This window comes from Hemicordylus capensis, chromosome 3 (genome assembly GCF_027244095.1).
Source record: "Hemicordylus capensis ecotype Gifberg chromosome 3, rHemCap1.1.pri, whole genome shotgun sequence".
Lineage (NCBI taxonomy): Eukaryota > Metazoa > Chordata > Lepidosauria > Squamata > Cordylidae > Hemicordylus > Hemicordylus capensis.
The window spans coordinates 185,906,291-185,923,360 of NC_069659.1; the positions used below are offsets into that span (position 1 = coordinate 185,906,291).

The following is a 17,070-nucleotide window of genomic DNA, read 5'->3' on the forward strand; positions in this document are numbered from 1 at the left end:
GAGCCCACCTCAGGTGTAAGGAAGGACACTTAACTGGTTGCAGGTTGGGAGTGATGAGGCACGGGCAGTCTATGTGCCTAGCTTCCTTCTTGTGGGGGCTGCTCACTTGCTGCCCTCATTCACCCCATGGATGGAACTAGTGTGTGGTATGTAATGTATGTGATGTGTGTTGTATGTGAGAATGGGAGAAGAGAGTGAGGGTCAGGTGAAGGGGAAACCATGATCCCAATGCTGCCTTGTAGGAGGAGTGTGAGTTGGACCTAGATGATCCATTTGCTTTCTGTTAAAACCCATCAGAAGGCTAGTTTAAAGTTTATATTCTGTATGGTAGGAGCAGAAAAATGGAAATAGTTCTTAACTGAGAAGGTGCTCCAAAAAATGTATGATTGGTTTCTCAGAATGCCATTTGTTTAAAGGGAGGAAGACAAGATGGCAGGTTTGTTGAAGGCCAGTCATTATAGTGCTCATTCCAACATACTATAACAATAATGTGTTGTAAATCCTTTTGTACTTTTTCTTGTTTTTAGTATAGTTTACTAAATTTTACTAGTTTATTAAAATTTACTAATTTTAACTTAGTAATGTAATATTTCACATGGTTTAGAGTTGTATGTATTAAAGGTGTGCCATCGAGTCAATGTTGACTCCTGGTGCTCACAGAGCCCTGTGGTTGTCCTTGGTAGAATACAGGAGGGGTTTACCATTGCCTCCTCTTGCACAGTATGAAATGATGCCTTTCAACATCATCCTATATCGCTGCTGCCCAATATAGGTGTTTCCCATAGTCTGGGAAACATACCAGCGGGGATTTGAACCGGCAACCTCTGGCTTGCTAGTCAAGTCATTTCCCCACTGCGCCATTAGGTGGCTTACGTTGTATGAATTACTGAATGTATATTTTGATAGAGACTTAAGAGTCCAGAAAAAAACAATTAAGACTACAATTCCGTGCATACTTACTTGGGAAAAAGCCCCACTGAACATGAATCAACATACTTCTAAGTAACCAAGCACAGGATTTGGCTGCAACTCTCTCTTTTTAAGCAAGAAGAGACCATATTACTTCTATATTACAGGAGTTGCACTGGCTGCCAATAAGTTTCTGGGCAAAATACAAAGTGCTGGTTATAACCTATAAAGCCCTAAACAGCTTAGGCCCATGGTACTTAAGAGAGTGTCTTCTTCTGCATGATCCCCATCGTCCACTGCGTACATCAGGGGAGGCTCGTCTGTGACTACCTTCATGTCATTTGGTGGCCACCAGGGACGGGCCTTCTCTGTTGTTGCCCAGACACTTTGGAACGCACTTCCTGTGGGAATAAGAGTCTCCCCGTCTCTAGCGGCTTTTAAAAAGTGTCTGAAGACTCATCTTTTTACCCAGGCTTTTTAACTTTTTAAATTTTAGATTGTTTATTGATTTGTTTTAAACTGTTCCAAGTCAAGTCAAGTAACCTTTATTACAGTCAGAGATCAGCATAAAATTACACATTAAATGAAGGTAATACTAGAGAAAAGTTACATGTTGATAGAGGTGATAGCAAATATGATGATAGATATTGTGAAAAGGCTAGAATTAAGAATAATTACAATTTTAAAAGAAACAAGCTACAATACTAAGAAACTAAAACTGCTAAGAATACTATTTCCATAATAAAATGCACAGAAAGGATAAAAAGGGGAATTTAAAATAGTAATATAGCTGAAAATGATTACATATGTGGTAGAAAGCTAGAATTAAAATTAAGAATAGTTACAACTAAAATGGTTACCATAAATTGGAGTATTACTAAAAATGGTAAAGTTACACTACATTAATCTAATAAAACATTATGCACTGCCATAGTGCAATTAGTATAATACTTAGAGTACGGAGGTAAGTGTTATCAAGAATCAGATTAGGGGAGCCCATCAGCTATCATCCTTCATCGGATGCCAATCACAGCCGCACAGAATTTGGCAACGATCGTTGTGTTGGTGTGGGAGTTAGAGTCAGATAACAGCAACTGAGTACAGAAGTGACTCGTACGACCCAGAAACCTGTTCAATAGCGGGGAAATAAGGCCGGCACGAATGTCTCTGTAGAACAGGCAGTATAGAAAGACATGCTCAGTGGTTTCATTTTGTTCTGAGCCGCAGGGGCATAATCGCTCTGCATACGGAATCTTTCTGTAGCTACCCTCTATTACTGCTGAGCGGAGACCATGGCAGCAAGCTAGAGTGAACGCCCTTCTATGGTTTGGGGCCTCCAGTTGAGAGAGGTATGTTGCAGGAGAGGCCATATATCTAAGTTCCTTACTTATACAAAATTTTGGGACACTGCTTAGATCCCCTTGGCGCTCAATGTCTATGATGCGCTGTTTGATTATAGCTTTTGCCTGATCGTAGCCCATGTTGATCAGGGACAGAGGGGTGAGGCGCAGGGTAGCTAATTTCATATCAATTGCCTAAGCCCATATAGAATGGTAATCGTCATGAAGGGTTAGAGAGGCAAGACCAATTGGACTGAGGGATAGTTTAAGCCAATAGGAGAGAGTGGCCACCCACACCCTAGCCTCAATCTTGATGAGACCTGTCTCCAGGCGTAATGTAGCATTGGAGACACATCTTGGTACATGCAGCGCTGCCCTGAGGAACTTGGATTCTACCTGTTCCAAAGTCACAATATTGGGAAAAGGGCCCAATTGAGCACCATAGAGTAGTTGAGCTAATGACTTGGCTTGGAACAGCTCAAGAGCTGCAGGGACATAGTGGCCTCCTCTTGTGCACATAAATTGAAGAATAGTGGAGGAGCTTCTCTGAGCATTTAAGGCCACACGATCTCCGTGGGCTTTTCTGGAGCCACCTGAATGAAAGACTACACTCAGGTATCTTAAATGAGTCACTTGCCCAATTTTATGTCCCTTGATCCCTCAGGAATGGATCTTGGGCCTCCTAGCAAAGGCCATTATTTTAGTTTTGTTATAGTTGATTTCTAGACCGTCTTCCTTGCAGTGCAACTTCAGAGCCCTCAACGCTCCTCTAAGGCCAATGGAGTTCTTGAGAGGATGACCACATTATCTGCGTATAGTAGGGTGGCTAGGGGTCTCCTGGCGAGCTTAGAAGGATGGAAGTCAACGTTGCTGAGCTGGTCCACCATTGAGTTGATGTAAAAATTAAATAGGAGTGGGGCCAGAATGCAACCTTGCTTGATGCCCTTCTGCGTTAGAACAGCCTTGTAAGATGACCTTGTGGGCTACACCTCACCTTGAGTGAGGTTTTAAGATGCAGGATTCAAACGAGATGTAGCAGGCGCCGATCAATAGTGGAGGCCTCCAGCTTCTCCCATAATTTTACAAGTGAGATGGAGTCAAAAGCTGCCTTAAGATCAATGAGGGCAGCATATTTCCCGATGAGGTGCTGTAGGACTAGGCATTGATCAATAGTGGTACGCCTCTCTCTGAATCCTGCTTGCTCCTCAGCAAGAAGATTTTCCTGCTCCAGCCAGTTCCTAAGTTTCCTATGTAAGTGTCTTACGTAAAGTTTACTAATGGTATTAAGTAGACTGATAGGTCTATAGTTAGCAGGGTCATCCTTCTTGCCCTTTTTGAAGTTGGGGACAATAATTGCTACTCCCCAATCCTTGGAGTTAAACTGTTTTTAGTATTTAATTGATTTTAATGTTTTGATAAGTGCGTTTTTGTTGTGAACCGCCCTGAGACTTTGGTTTGGGGCGGTATACAAATACGTTAGATAGATAGATAGATAGAGAGGCGTATCTAGGGAAAATAGCGCCTAGGGCAAGCATTGAAATTGCGCCCCCTGTCCAAACATCTGACACCAATCTTTCAGATAACTTTACCATATTATCAGCTGAAAAATACAAGTCTGAGGGTCACATACAAGTCACATATCTGAATATGTGTACAGTGACTTATATTATATTAATTTTTTAAAAAAATTACCTGTAGCCCCTTCGGGGGGCTTCCTAAAGGCCGTGGCTGGGGGTCTGCAAAGGTCCCCCCTCCCCCTGCTGGCCTCTAGGGTCTCACAGGGACCATTTGAGCATGTGCAGTGGCCATTTTTTAAATTTTTTTTTTTTTTAAATGGCAGCTGAAAACAAAATGGCCACCATGCTTGCTCAAGTGGCCTCTGTGAGGCCTGGTATGGCCTAGGGCCTCACAGAGGCCATTTGAGCATGCGCGGTGGCCATTTTGTTTTTGGCAGGTTTTTAAAAAAAATTAATTTTAAGAAATGGCGCCCCCTTCAAGTGGCGCCCAGGGCATGTGCCCTGCCTGCCCTACCCTAGATATGCCCCTGGATAGATAGATAGATAAAGGCTGTCTACGTACATCTTGTTTAATCCCATTAACTGCTATTTAACAAGTCTGCAGGGCACAATGAATGTTGAAGTCTATGTTCCTTTAAGATACTTATACTGTGCAGTCATTCTTCAACATGTCGGAAAGAATAATGTGAAGGAAACATTGCTCTTGGAAAGGCCTTCAGATATGTTTTTTGCCAATCTTCTCCCCATCTCCAAATTATAATCTACATACATACATACGTGTGTGTGTGTGTGTGTGTGTGTGTAGAGATGGAGAACACAGTTGGCAGAAATGCCAAAACATTTATTTATTTATTCATTCATTCATTCATTCATTCATTTTAAAAGGCAAGCCTAAGATCTTAGAGATTTGCAACTCCTTCTTCCAATTATGTAAGCAAATTTCTAATCCAGAGGACTGGAAATAATGCTACGAATTGATCTAAAAGATCAATAGCATCTCCAAAATGAGAAGAGCGAAACTAAAGGAAGAGAAGGGACGTTCTGTTGTTGAATAAATGTCCATGGTATCTTTTTCAACAGGAGAGTACATAAACTAAGGCCTAATTCTTTCTTATTGACTTGTGTCTATGTCATATCACTTCAAATTGCATATGATTAAATGTTTCTTCCATGAAAAAATTCTATGTATGCAGAAAACTTTAGAAAGAAGGCTAGACTAGAACTTCTCTGTGCAGGATTGCTTTGTATTTTAAATCCTGCAAACACCCACCTACAGTCTGAAGTGGTACAGTCCAGACACAGATTTACCACTTCAGTGAGAACTAGACACAAGAGACACAAGACAGAATTTATAAACAGTGATGCTAAAGACCTGTGCTCACATGACAACTTAATGAACCACGGTTAAGCAACTGGAGAGCAAACTACAGGACTGTATACTCCTTCCTGTCAAGTGCAAGTTTGTACCACACAGCTAACCATACTTAACCATTCTGAGGACATTGATATCAATGTGTGGAGCTGAGGACAGAGCACTGGACTTGGACTAAGAAGATCCAAATTAATAACCCCACTGAGCCATGAAACTCACAAGTGACTTGGATCAGTCACTATGTCTCAGCTGCTGCTGCCTCAAGCTGCTTGGATGAAGAAAGAGATCAAATAAAATAAAAAAAACACAGATAGCAAATGCTAACCAAAGTTCTTGCATGAGCTGGGATCTATGTATTAACACTGTGGTTAGGAAACAGGGGAAGTCATACTCCAGAAGGAAGGGAGTGCTTAGTCCTATGCAGTAGCGTAAGGACGGCCCCCTGGCCCCGCCCCCCACATCTGACATCAGATGCAGGGCCTGGCTAGCCACACCCCCAAGTCATCAGGCACAGGGGGCGTGGTCTCCCTTCCAAACGGGGCCATGCGTCCCCGTTTGGAAGGGAGATTGGCCCGCGTTGTGTTGGGCAGAACAGGACAGAACAACTCTCCCTGCCTTAAAAGCAGGGTGAGCAGTTCTGGCTGCGCGGCCCTATTTAGGAGGGAGATCGATTGGCCCTGCTGCTCTGTGGCCCCATTTGGGAGCGAAATAACGCCCCTCGCATCTGACGTCAGAGGCGGGGTGGGGGTGGGGTATCTGGGGCCGCACACGTGGCCCGATTGGTGGTGGCCCATGCTCTTTGAATCCGTTCTCCCAATGGTTGCTCCGCCCCTGCTCCTATGGCCCACTTCAAATTTCTTAACTATGGTTATCAGTGAGATGTCTGCACAAAGCTTGATACCATATTGCCCGTAGAATTCTGTGCATCATTGAACTTACTTTTAAGGCATCTTCTACTGCTGTCTTGCCTTCCTTCCCCAACAGAACATCATATGGATAAAGGCGCTTGATTATATGCTGGATTGACATCATAGGGAAGGAGTTCTTATTGAGGGGGAGAATACACAAAAAAGAAACATATAATCACTGATAAAGTCAACCTGAAAGATAAATAGATGTCAACGTTCTGGGAGCAAAATGCAAATATGTGCCATCCACCAGTAACTTCAACAAGAACTTGGCAAACTTTATTTTCTGAGGTTCCTAGTCTCTTTTCCTGAGGGAACAGGGATTCGGGCATCAAAGACAGCCACAAAAATTAAAAAACAAAAACAAAAATAAAAACACACACACCTCAAGGCTACAAGTCAGGACTAAACTAGATGCAGCAGCAGACACATTCATTTAAACCCAAATCTTCCCAATCACATATAAAGTGAAGTGTGTTTGTGTGTGTGAGCGCGCACGCGCATGCATGTATCTGGGTTTTTTTTAAGCAAGAGGAGTGCACAAGTGAGAGAGCTGAACCCTCCCTGCACCTGCTTTTTACCTCTTCATAGCCTCTGTACCCAAGCACTTTCTAACAGCCAAGCTCATTTGGAACTTGAGCTTGGTCAAGAAAAAAAAATACTAGGGGTGGCGGGGGAGGAGGTAGAAAACTAGAAAAGTAAACCACATGGGGGCTTTCTCACCCACATACTTCTTTTGCTATAACACACACACACACACACACACACATCCTTCACCCTCTCTTTTATGTGTGACTGAGACAGACCCAAGTTTAAACCAATGGGTTTGGCTCCCAATAGCTCACAAAGGGGAAGGCACCTGTTAGGCAAAGTACGCAGATGCTACAGGTAAAATGTAGAATTGGAAATCTATATTATTAATTCTCCAAGAGAGGGCATGCGTGGGGATGTGGCAGAAAGGAGGTGATTGGCTAACAGAGGGGGAGAGAGTTCCGGAGCAGCAGGGAGTTTTGCAGGCGGCTGGAAAGCAGTCTGACAGTTGGCTTGTGGGCGCTTGAAGTGTCAGGGAGCTCAGAGGCTGGGGGAGTGTTTGGGAGCTAAACAGTTGGCTCTGGGGGCTGCAGGCGGCAGATGGTTGACTGAGCTGCGCTGTGAAGCAGCAGGGAAGCAGGGAGCTCGGAAGCTGTCAGGCGAGCGAGTGACAGTCCCTGGCAGCAGCAAGGGGAAGCAAGGACTGCGAGACAGAGATAGAAAGATGGAGGACAGAGAGGGGGGACAGTGGGGAGAGCGCGAGCGAGCGAGTTGCGGGGGAGAGCGCGAGCGAGCGAGTTGCGGGGGAGAGCGCGAGCGAGCGAGGGCATGCCACAAGCTCAGTGCATGACCGCACAGATGCTCTGTGCAGGGTCAGCTAGTATAAATTTATTTTCAAAATATTTGGACAAGGTCAATTTTGTGCAGAAAATAAGCACTCATAACAGGCTACTACTTTATTTTTCCCTAGATACACTAAGGAGACGATTTCTTTCTTTATTCCTGAAATCTTTTCTTGGTCTTTAGGCCAGTAATTCCCATCTTAAAGTTGCTCTGGTGCAAAAACAGGTTGCTCACCTGTAACCAATGATCTGGTAGTGATCTGTTGCAGTCATAAGAATGGGTTCTGTACCTGCGTGGGACCATTTGACCACCACTGACTAACTCCTCAAAGCACTTAGCCCCTCACCTTGCACGTGGTGTGTCTCTTCAGTTTGGATGGGCTAGCATTTCCCCCTCAGTTCCTGGAGGGCCAACACTGAGATCCAAATGTTGTATTGCAGCAGAATACATGTCCGCAAGGTAAGCAGTCTTTTTCTCACTCTGCAAACATACATGTTGTCACTTCACATACTGCAGTGAGGCCAGAGGGAGGGTCTTATGACTGCAATGGATCACTACCAGATCATTGGTTACAGGTGAGTAACCTATTTATCTGGATCATGATCCATTGTAGCCATAAGAATAGGTGACTAACGAGCTGTCAGTCTGGAGGCGGGCGTAGTATGCTTAAGGTAAGACCCTTTCCAGCACATCCCTCCCGAAGTTGGCCTAAGCTGCAGAGCGAAGGTCCAAAGCATAATGCTTGACAAAAGGTATGCTCAGAGGACCAGGTGGCTGCAGTGAAGATGTCTCTGAGCCCGATTCCTGCCATATGGGCAGCAGAAGTAGCATAAGCTCTAGTGGAATGGGCCTGTATGGTTTTAGGAGGTTCCACTTTCTGATGTTTGTAAGCTAAGAAGATCAACTCCATGATCCAGTGGGAAAGTCTCTGTCTTTGTATCTGGTAAAATATATTACCCTTTCACATTACCCTTGTAACTCACAAAGAGTCATTTTGTCTTTCTATAGGGCCTTGTCAGCAAGTAGAAAAGGAGAGCCTGTTGCACGTCCAGGGAATGCAGCGAGCACTAAAGGGGTGTCATGGGATTCCAGAAGAAGGTAGGTAAGACAATGTCACTATTAATATGGAAGTCAGTGACTATTTTAGGTCTGAATTCAGGATCCATGCGTAGCACTACCTTATCCTCATTAAATTTAGCATAAGGCATATCTATCTGTAGGGCATTGAATTTACTGACACGGCGAGCCGATGTTATGGCTAACAAAAAGGCCATTTTCAGTGTCACCAACTTAGGAGGTGCCATAGCCATTGGCTCGAATGGAGACTCTGTCAGAGCTGAGAGGACAAGGGAGAGGCTCTATTGATCAGTGGGCCGCTGGACCAGCAGGTAAAGATTGTTTAACCCCTAGAGGAATCTCTTTGAGTCTGGATGAGAGAAGACAGTTTTCCTGTCCCATCTAGGATGGTGAGCAGAAATAGCGGCCAGATGAACCTTGATGGAGACATTGGCCAGGTTACTTTGCTTCAGAGATGTAAGGCAGGGCAAGAGTTCCTGTGAAGTGGCAGCGCAAAGTAGAAATCCACATTCATGAGCATAGAGTCTGAACCGTTGCCACTTGCTGTTATAGTTTACTAGAGTGGATTTCTTCCGGTAGTTTAGGAAAATGTCCATCAAGAGCCTACCCTCCATGTGGCCAAGTTCCAGGTTTTTAGGCTGGGATGGCATAGCCTTCCATTTTCTTGTAGGAGAAGGTCTTCGTGTTGGGGCAGATGCCTGTGGCGACCCCTCAACAGTCTGAGTGCCTGTTGAAACCATGGCTGCTGGGGCTACCATGGGGCGATCAAGATGCAGTCTACAGATTCCTGAAGGATTTTCACTAGTACCCTGTTCAGCAATGGGTAAGGTGGAAAAATGTATAGAAATCTTTGACCCCAATTGAATTGGAAAGCATCTCCTCTGGAGCCGTGGCTGATGCCTGCCTTCAAGCAGTACTGGGGGCACTTCTTGTTTGTGGGTGTAGCAAAGAGGTCAATTTCTGGCGTGCCCCAGGCTCGGAACAACGGATGGAGATATTGAAGGTTGACCTCCCATCCATGCTGGTACAGACAGAGTGAGGACCTGCTGAGATGGTCTGCCAAGATGTTGTCTGCCCTTTGATATGGATTGCGACTAGGCCTATTTGCAACTGTCCGCCCTTTGATATGGATTGTGACTACGCCTATTTGTCTCGGTATGGCCCAGTTCCAGATCTGGAGGTTGAGCATGCAGAGGGAGTGGGATACCATCCCTCCCTGATGATTCAAGCAGGTGATAGCTGTAGTATTGTCTAGATTGATTTGGACATGATTCCCTATCAGGGATGGCTGAAAGGATTTGAAGGCCTGAAACACTGCCAGAAGTTTCAAGAAGTTGATGTGCTTTTGGTGTTGACTTGAAGACCATAGACCCTGAGCTTGCAGGGCCCCACAATGCGCTCCTCAGCCCCATAAGGATGAATCCATGGTCAGCCATGCTGCAGGTTGGGGTACCTGGAAGGGGACCCTGGAAAGCAGGTTGGTTGGCTTTATCCACCATTGTAGGGACATGAGGACCAGTGGCATCTGTGCACTGTCCACATTTGGATGAAATGCAAAGAGAAACCAAAGTTGGAGGTATCGAAGATGTAGCTTGGTGAAGTGCACAGTGGAGTTGCATGATGCCATGAATCCCAGCAGCTTCTGAACTTCGTGGGCTCTCTGTGTAGGTTGGCCCATGAATGATGCTACTAGCACTTTGATGAGTAGGAAGCGCTCTTTGGGCAGGAATGCCTTTTGCAACTGTGCATCAAGGACTGCCCCTATGTAATCAATTCGTTTGGCTGGCTCCAACCTGGACTTCAACCTCAATGACCAGTTGACCTCAATGCCCAGTTCTTTAAGTAAATTCAGGACCACTGAGACTTGTGAAGCTAACTCGCTTCTTTGTCTGATTGCAAAGAGCCAGCCATCTAGGTAGGGAAAGATGGTTATGCCTTGCACCCAAAAGGTGAGCAACAATGACAGCCATGCACTTTGTAAAAACATGGGGTGCTGTTGCCAACCCAAAGGGTATAACATTGTTTTGAAAGATGTTGTGACCCACTGTGAACCTCAGATATTGTCTGTGATTGGGTTGGATCCCGATGTGGAAGTACGCATCCCAGAGATCCAACGTTGTGAACCATTCCTCCCCATGGAGAAGAGGAAGGATGCTCTGCAGCATCACCATTTGAAACTTGTGCACGTCCACATGACGGTTCAACCATCACAAGCACTGGCTGCCAGTTCGTTTCTGGGTCCAATTCAAGATGCTGGTTTTGACCTTTAAAGCCCTTAACGGTTTGGGCCCGGGATACTTGAGGGACTGTCTGCTCCCAAGGGTTGCTGCCTGCTTGACGAGGTCATCTGAGGGGGCTCTGCTCCAGGTGTCGACAATGAGGGAGGCTAGGTTGTCGTGCACTCAGGACAGGGCCTTCTCTGTTGCTGCCCCCAGACTCTGGAATGCTCTCCTGGTGGGAATCCACTCCTCAGTCTCCATCACAGTTTTTATAAAGCATGTCAAATCATGGCTTTTTACCCAGGCTTTTATATGATTGACTATGCTGTTGCTTCTTGTATTTTGTACTGTTTTTATGCTTGTGTTTTAATTTTTTATTTTTTTAAATCAGATTTGTTTTTATATTTTTTGCTCAATGTTTTAATGTGTCTTTTTTATAATCTTGTTTTTAAATTTTATTGTGAGCAGCCTTGGGATTTTCTTAATGAAAGGCGGGGTATAAATTTAACAATAAATAAATAAATAAATAAAATTTAAAAGTCTATTATCGGTCTCCGTCCCCCATCTTGCTTGGGAACTTCGAAGTAGCGGGAGTAAAACCCACACCTCTGATCTGTCCACTGAACAGGCGATATCTCCCCCTTGTTCAAGAGAGTTTCAACTTCGTCCATCAATAACGGGGATGCAGGTGTGTACTTGATCCCGTTGAATGCTGGCAGGGTCTTGAACTCAATGGCATAGTCCATCTGGATTATGTGAAGGTCTGATGTTATGATGAGCCATGCAAAGGCATGACTTGCCAGCCTGATGTGGGAGTTGGCTAAGATGGAGCTCTGGAGTAAGTCCTATGGTTGAGACTCTTGAACAAAATAAATCAGTGGACTGGCCACTTGATCAAAGGTACTGCTTGTTGGAGTCAGCAGGCTTAGTGTGTTGAGCTTGAGAAGTCCTAGGCTTTCGGTTAAAAGGTTTTCTCCTGAAACGCTGATAGGTTTTATGGAAGTCCCTCCTGTCAGTTTGTTTGTAACTTGAATATTGCCATCAATTATATTGGCAGTATTTTGGTGTAAAGCATTGAGTTTGTGTTGAAAACGTTTTTGCAGTTGACTTCGATTTTTTGATGGATTCCATAGTGGCATCCATTGTTTCGCAAAATAGGCCCTTCCCATCGAAGGACAAGTTCTCAACCCTATCCCTCATATCGGGCTGAAGTGCGGTTGACCGTAGCCAGGTATGTCTTCTCAGTGTTATAGCCTCTGCCCAAATCCGGGATTCTGTTTCGACTAAGTGCTTAGCATTGGCCAACTGTTGGTGTGTGAGTAGTGTGACCTTGGCATGTATATCATTAAATTTAGCCAGGAACTCTTCAGGCGAAAGCTCAGCCTGTTGCTGGAAAAGATCATCTCAAAGGGAGTGTGTGTACTTTGCAGAGCAAGCATATAATTGGTGATTTTTACTGCCAGACAAGATGCTGAATAGATTTTATGTTCCAAGACATCCAACTTGTACCCTTCTTTATCTCCTGAAGTGGTGTGCCGTCTGCCAGATTTAGAAGAAGCAGCACAATCTATTACATTTACAACTGAGTTGGGGGAAGGATGTTTTAAGAGGAAATCATTCTCATCCTCCTGGATTCAGTATAGATTCTCCAGGAGTATCGATGTTGGGGCTGAAGTCTGTAAAGCTTGCCATGCAGATTTGGCAGCTGTAGAAATAACCAGTAATATGAGGAGGTGTACTGGTTGGGGTGAACCTGCAGAGCTGAGGAACTTATAAACCAAGTCCTCCACATCGAGGTCTTGTTTCTTTAAGCCAGAATTTGGCTTAAAATTGCCAAATCTGGTCACTCAGGCAACCCCAGAGCCAAATGCCATTTCAGGGATTTGCCTATGATATGAGAGCATCTCTTCATTAGGTGAAACCTTATCTGAAGACACCACCCTGAGAGGCGGATCCTCAGGGTAATCAAACAAAGTCATGGTCGAAGTTGAAGAATCAGAATCGTCCGTCAACATCACGGTGTGAGGTGTAGTAGAGGCAGAAGCCTTCTTTTTAGACACTGTTTGAGTGGTGGAGGAAGTGGTATCAAGTATAGTTTGTCTTGGCTGGCTCTTGAGAGGTCTAGTCTGAGGTCGAAATATATTAAACTAATCTATTTTTAAATATTCTTTTCTCACAGGAAAAATCGTTCAGAAGAGCTCTGTGTCCGAGGTACTGACACACCGTTGGTCAGAAAGGAACTGAGGGGAAAACACTAGCCTGCCAAACTGAAGAGATGGATCACGTGCAAGGGGCGGGGCTAAGCACTTTGAGGAGCTAGTCAATTCTACCCAACTGGTCCCACGCAGGTGCAGAAGCCATTCTTATGGCTGCAACAGATCACGATCCAGATCTATTAGTACACTACCCTATGCATGGATTGCTGGGGTAGTAAATTAGGAGGGCAATGATAAATGGGTTTGTTCAGCACTTACTTACTGAGCACAAACATCACAGCTGAAACATTTTCATATTTCAGAAATGACATTTTTAATGTTGGCACACCTGGCTCTCCCAAAAGAAACCAATTATAAATAAACAAAGTCCTCCAAATTCACAAAAAATAATTATCTTCCTGAAACTCTAAAAGATCATGTATATTTCTCTCTCTCTCTCTCTCTCTCACACACACACACACACACACACACACACACACACACACTCAGATATGTGTATCAAAATGATCAGAGTACTTCTAAGCTGGAGCGTTCTTTTAACTTTGGTGGGACACATCTGGATTAAATCCAAGTACTTAGACTTCCCTAGTATGTAGATATTAGTCTCAGGTCCCAATTTGGTAAGGTAATTTGTTAATACACACTGACCAAGTACTCAAGCAGAGCGTTACTTTCCATCTGAGTTAAATTCAAAGTTACTGCTGCTTTTCATCTTAGTTGAGTTCTAAGACACACTTTACTATACAAACACGTGGACAAGATTTCCCACTTTATACAGTTCCTTTGAATGGTTAAAACAGACCTACCAGAATCTGCACAGCAGATGATAAACTATCTAAAGGAAAATCAGGAAGGCCCAGTGAAGAGGATTCTTGGGTGCAAAGAGTTGTTGCAAAGGAGAGAAGCTGAGAAATCCTAGAAAGGACACAACCAGGAGCAATTTTTATTCTTAAGTTCAAAACACTTACTAAAGTAAGAAATAGATGCTATAATGGTAGGGCTTATGTAACATCATCATGACTGTAGACAGACAAGTACCTTGTTGTCATGAATGCCCACACACAATCTGGTATGCTGTACACAATGTACAATCCTGCAAACCTCAGCATTTCCCCCTTTTAAAATTACATGTTTCCATATAGACAGGAGATGGTTGCTGAAGCTTCAGAAGTGCAGCTCTGAATCATGTCTCTACAGCTAGAGCCTCCTGGTCCATCACCCAGTTATCCCACAAGTCTATGTTCTACTTCTTAATACAAAAGAAAATAAAACTAAAACACAAGGCAAAAAGAAGCATATGTGCTTTAAACCAGTTTTAAATCCTTGTTTGTCAACCATGGTTAAACTGCAGCTCTCGGACTCAGACAACATGCAAAGCCATGGTTAACAAACAAGGACTCTCAAGGCATATGAAGAAGTAAGTGGGGGAGGGGGAGTGAGGCTGGGGAAAGGTATACAGACTCGCAGCTCTTTTAAGCTGTCTGAACCAGCCCAATGTGAATTCAAACTGACTCTAGAAAAGTAGGCCACAAGCAAAGAAAACTGAATTTTAAGAACACTTATGCATAGTTTTAATATGTGTATTTACCTCTCGGTTGAAACATTAGATCCAATAAAATATAATAGTGCAAGATGGTCCTAAAACAAACAATAATATCACATATCAGGTTATACAATTTACTGCAGAAAGTCCATCCTATACTAAATGCAGGCCAGTATTCTTCACTGCAAGACCCGGGAGCCAGTGGCAGCTCCCACTGACCCTAAGCACAGTTCCCTAACTGTTTATTAGGTCTGTGTGAAACTTCAGCCAAAGCCAAAGCTGAATACTCCACAGAGTATTCCAACAGGATACTCCCAGGGCACCACATGGAGGACACTGCTCCCACCACACATACAGGTGAAACTCGGAAAATTAGAATATCATGCAAAAGTCCATCAATTTCAGTAATGCAAATTAAAAGGTGAAACTGATATATGAGACAGACGCATTACATGCAAAGTGAGATAAGTCAAGCCTTAATTTGTTATAATTGTGATGATCATGGCGTACAGCTCATGAAAACCCCAAATCCACAATCTCAGAAAATTAGAATATTACATGGAACCAAGAAGACAAGGATTGAAGAATAGAACAATATCGGACCTCTGAAAAGTATACAGTGTACTGTGCTTGATTGGCCAGCAAACTCGCCTGACCTGACCCCATAGAGAATCTATGGGGCATTGCCAAGAGAAGGATGAGAGACATGAGACCAAACAATGCAGAATTGCTGAATGCCGCTAATGAAGCATCCTGGTCTTCCATAATACCTCATCAGTGCCACAGGCTGATAGCATCCATGCCACGCTGCATTGAGGCAGTAATTGCTGCAAAAGGGGCCCAAACCAAGTACTGAATACATATGCATGCTTATACTTTTCAGAGGTCCGATATTGTTCTATTCTACAATCCTTGTCTTCTTGGTTCCATGTAATATTCTAATTTTCTGAGATTGTGGATTTGGGGTTTTCATGAGCTGTACGCCATGATCATCACAATTATAACAAATTAAGGCTTGACTTATCTCACTTTGCATGTAATGCGTCTGTCTCATATATCAGTTTCACCTTTTAATTTGCATTACTGAAATTAATGGACTTTTGCACGATATTCTAATTTTCCGAGTTTCACCTGTAGTTCATTTTATTTATTTTTTACATTTATATCCTGTTTGGGGTCCCTTTAAGGAAAGAAAGTCCTCTCTAGCCCCAGTGCCATCTTGGAAGATGTGCATGGAGCAGTGGAAAGTGTAGTCCTTCCTGGTGCTTTCCCTATAGAGCTCTGGGTAGGACTACACTTCCACTACCTTCTAAGATGCTGTTGGGATGTGATAGGGCTCTCTCTTTCTTAACACCCTCCCCACCCCACCCTCCAGTGCTGGAGAAAGCGCAGCACTTGCAGAAGTCCTTTGGGGGTGGGGGAATCAAAGTGGTCCCCACCTGAGGAACAGTGCAGATCACTGATATAGGCTCTAACAGATTGGATCTAGGCATACTGCTGGCTCAAATTCAATGCATCATCTTTTAAGATCATGACTAGTCTTTTATACCAAAGGCTTCAGAGTCCACAGTCTTTAATTTTAATATTCAGTATTATAAATAAACCAATAAATCTTTTGACAACAATTGTCTTCATTTAAGTTATTGACTTGCCAATACAGAACACACAAACTAAGTTGGATTCAACATTTTCAGGTCAAACTGATATAATATACAAGAGTTAAATAATAATTTCACTGGTGCATGTGCACAAGATCAGAAATTTACAACATTACTTACCTTAAAGGGTAGATAATAAACATCTCTTGCTTGAAATCTAGACCGAAGAGGTGGGTCTAATGGGTTACCCAAATATCGGGGTACAGGAAGGCCTAGTGCAATCACTCTGAAGTTTTCACTGACTCTAACAATCTTCCATGCATCCAGCTCTGCTTTATTATGCTCCTAAATAAAATTAAGTCTATAATTAGAATTTAACAAAGTCAGAAAACATAACCAGCCATTCAGATTGCTCAATGGAGAACTATTTTAACTGGACAACAAACAACTTGTAAAATAGATTTGTAAGAGGTTGAGCTAGCATTGTCTTCAGTTTCCACACAAATGCCAAAATCAACAAATCCTTTCATGGAATGCTCCACTGTAATTTAAATATGTTAAGAGCCTTTTGACATATTAGTAACTGCAGGATATGTTTACTATGTATTTTCACAGTGAAACCTGGAAGGAAGGAAGGAAGGAAGGAAGGAAGGAAGGAAGGAAGGAAGGAAGGAAGGAAGGAAGGAAGGAAGGAAGGAAAAAGGGAGCCATCAATGGTTCTGGCTCCCCTCAGCATGTACACAATGTCTATGCCTGGGGTGGCCAATCTGAGGCTCTCCAGCTACTGTTGGATTGCAACTCCCACCATCCTCAGCTGCAATAAACTGCAGCTGGGGATGATGGGAGATATAGTTCAACAACAGCTGGAGAGCCTCAGATTGGTCACCCCTGGCTTATGCAGTCAAAGAAAGTAAACTTCCTCTTGCAGGTCACAGGTTCTTCCATGAAAAAACTGGACTGGACACTTTGATCATTTTACGCCAATGCTTCTTCAGAT

General features: G+C 43.6%; 1 protein-coding gene across 5 annotated transcripts in view; it reads right to left on the reverse strand.

Moving 5' to 3' along the window:
• VWA8 (von Willebrand factor A domain containing 8) overlaps positions 1-17,070 on the reverse strand; it is a 221,619-nt gene that overhangs the window by 157,050 nt on the left and 47,499 nt on the right. For all 5 annotated transcript variants that reach the window (XM_053308215.1, XM_053308212.1, XM_053308211.1 and 2 more), the window contains 4 exons: positions 16,254-16,418; positions 14,521-14,570; positions 13,739-13,847; positions 6,078-6,182 (listed from right to left, as the gene is read on the reverse strand). In XM_053308215.1, coding sequence (XP_053164190.1) covers positions 6,078-6,182; positions 13,739-13,847; positions 14,521-14,570; positions 16,254-16,418 — 429 coding nt within the window. The remainder of the gene's footprint in view (positions 1-6,077; positions 6,183-13,738; positions 13,848-14,520; positions 14,571-16,253; positions 16,419-17,070) is intronic.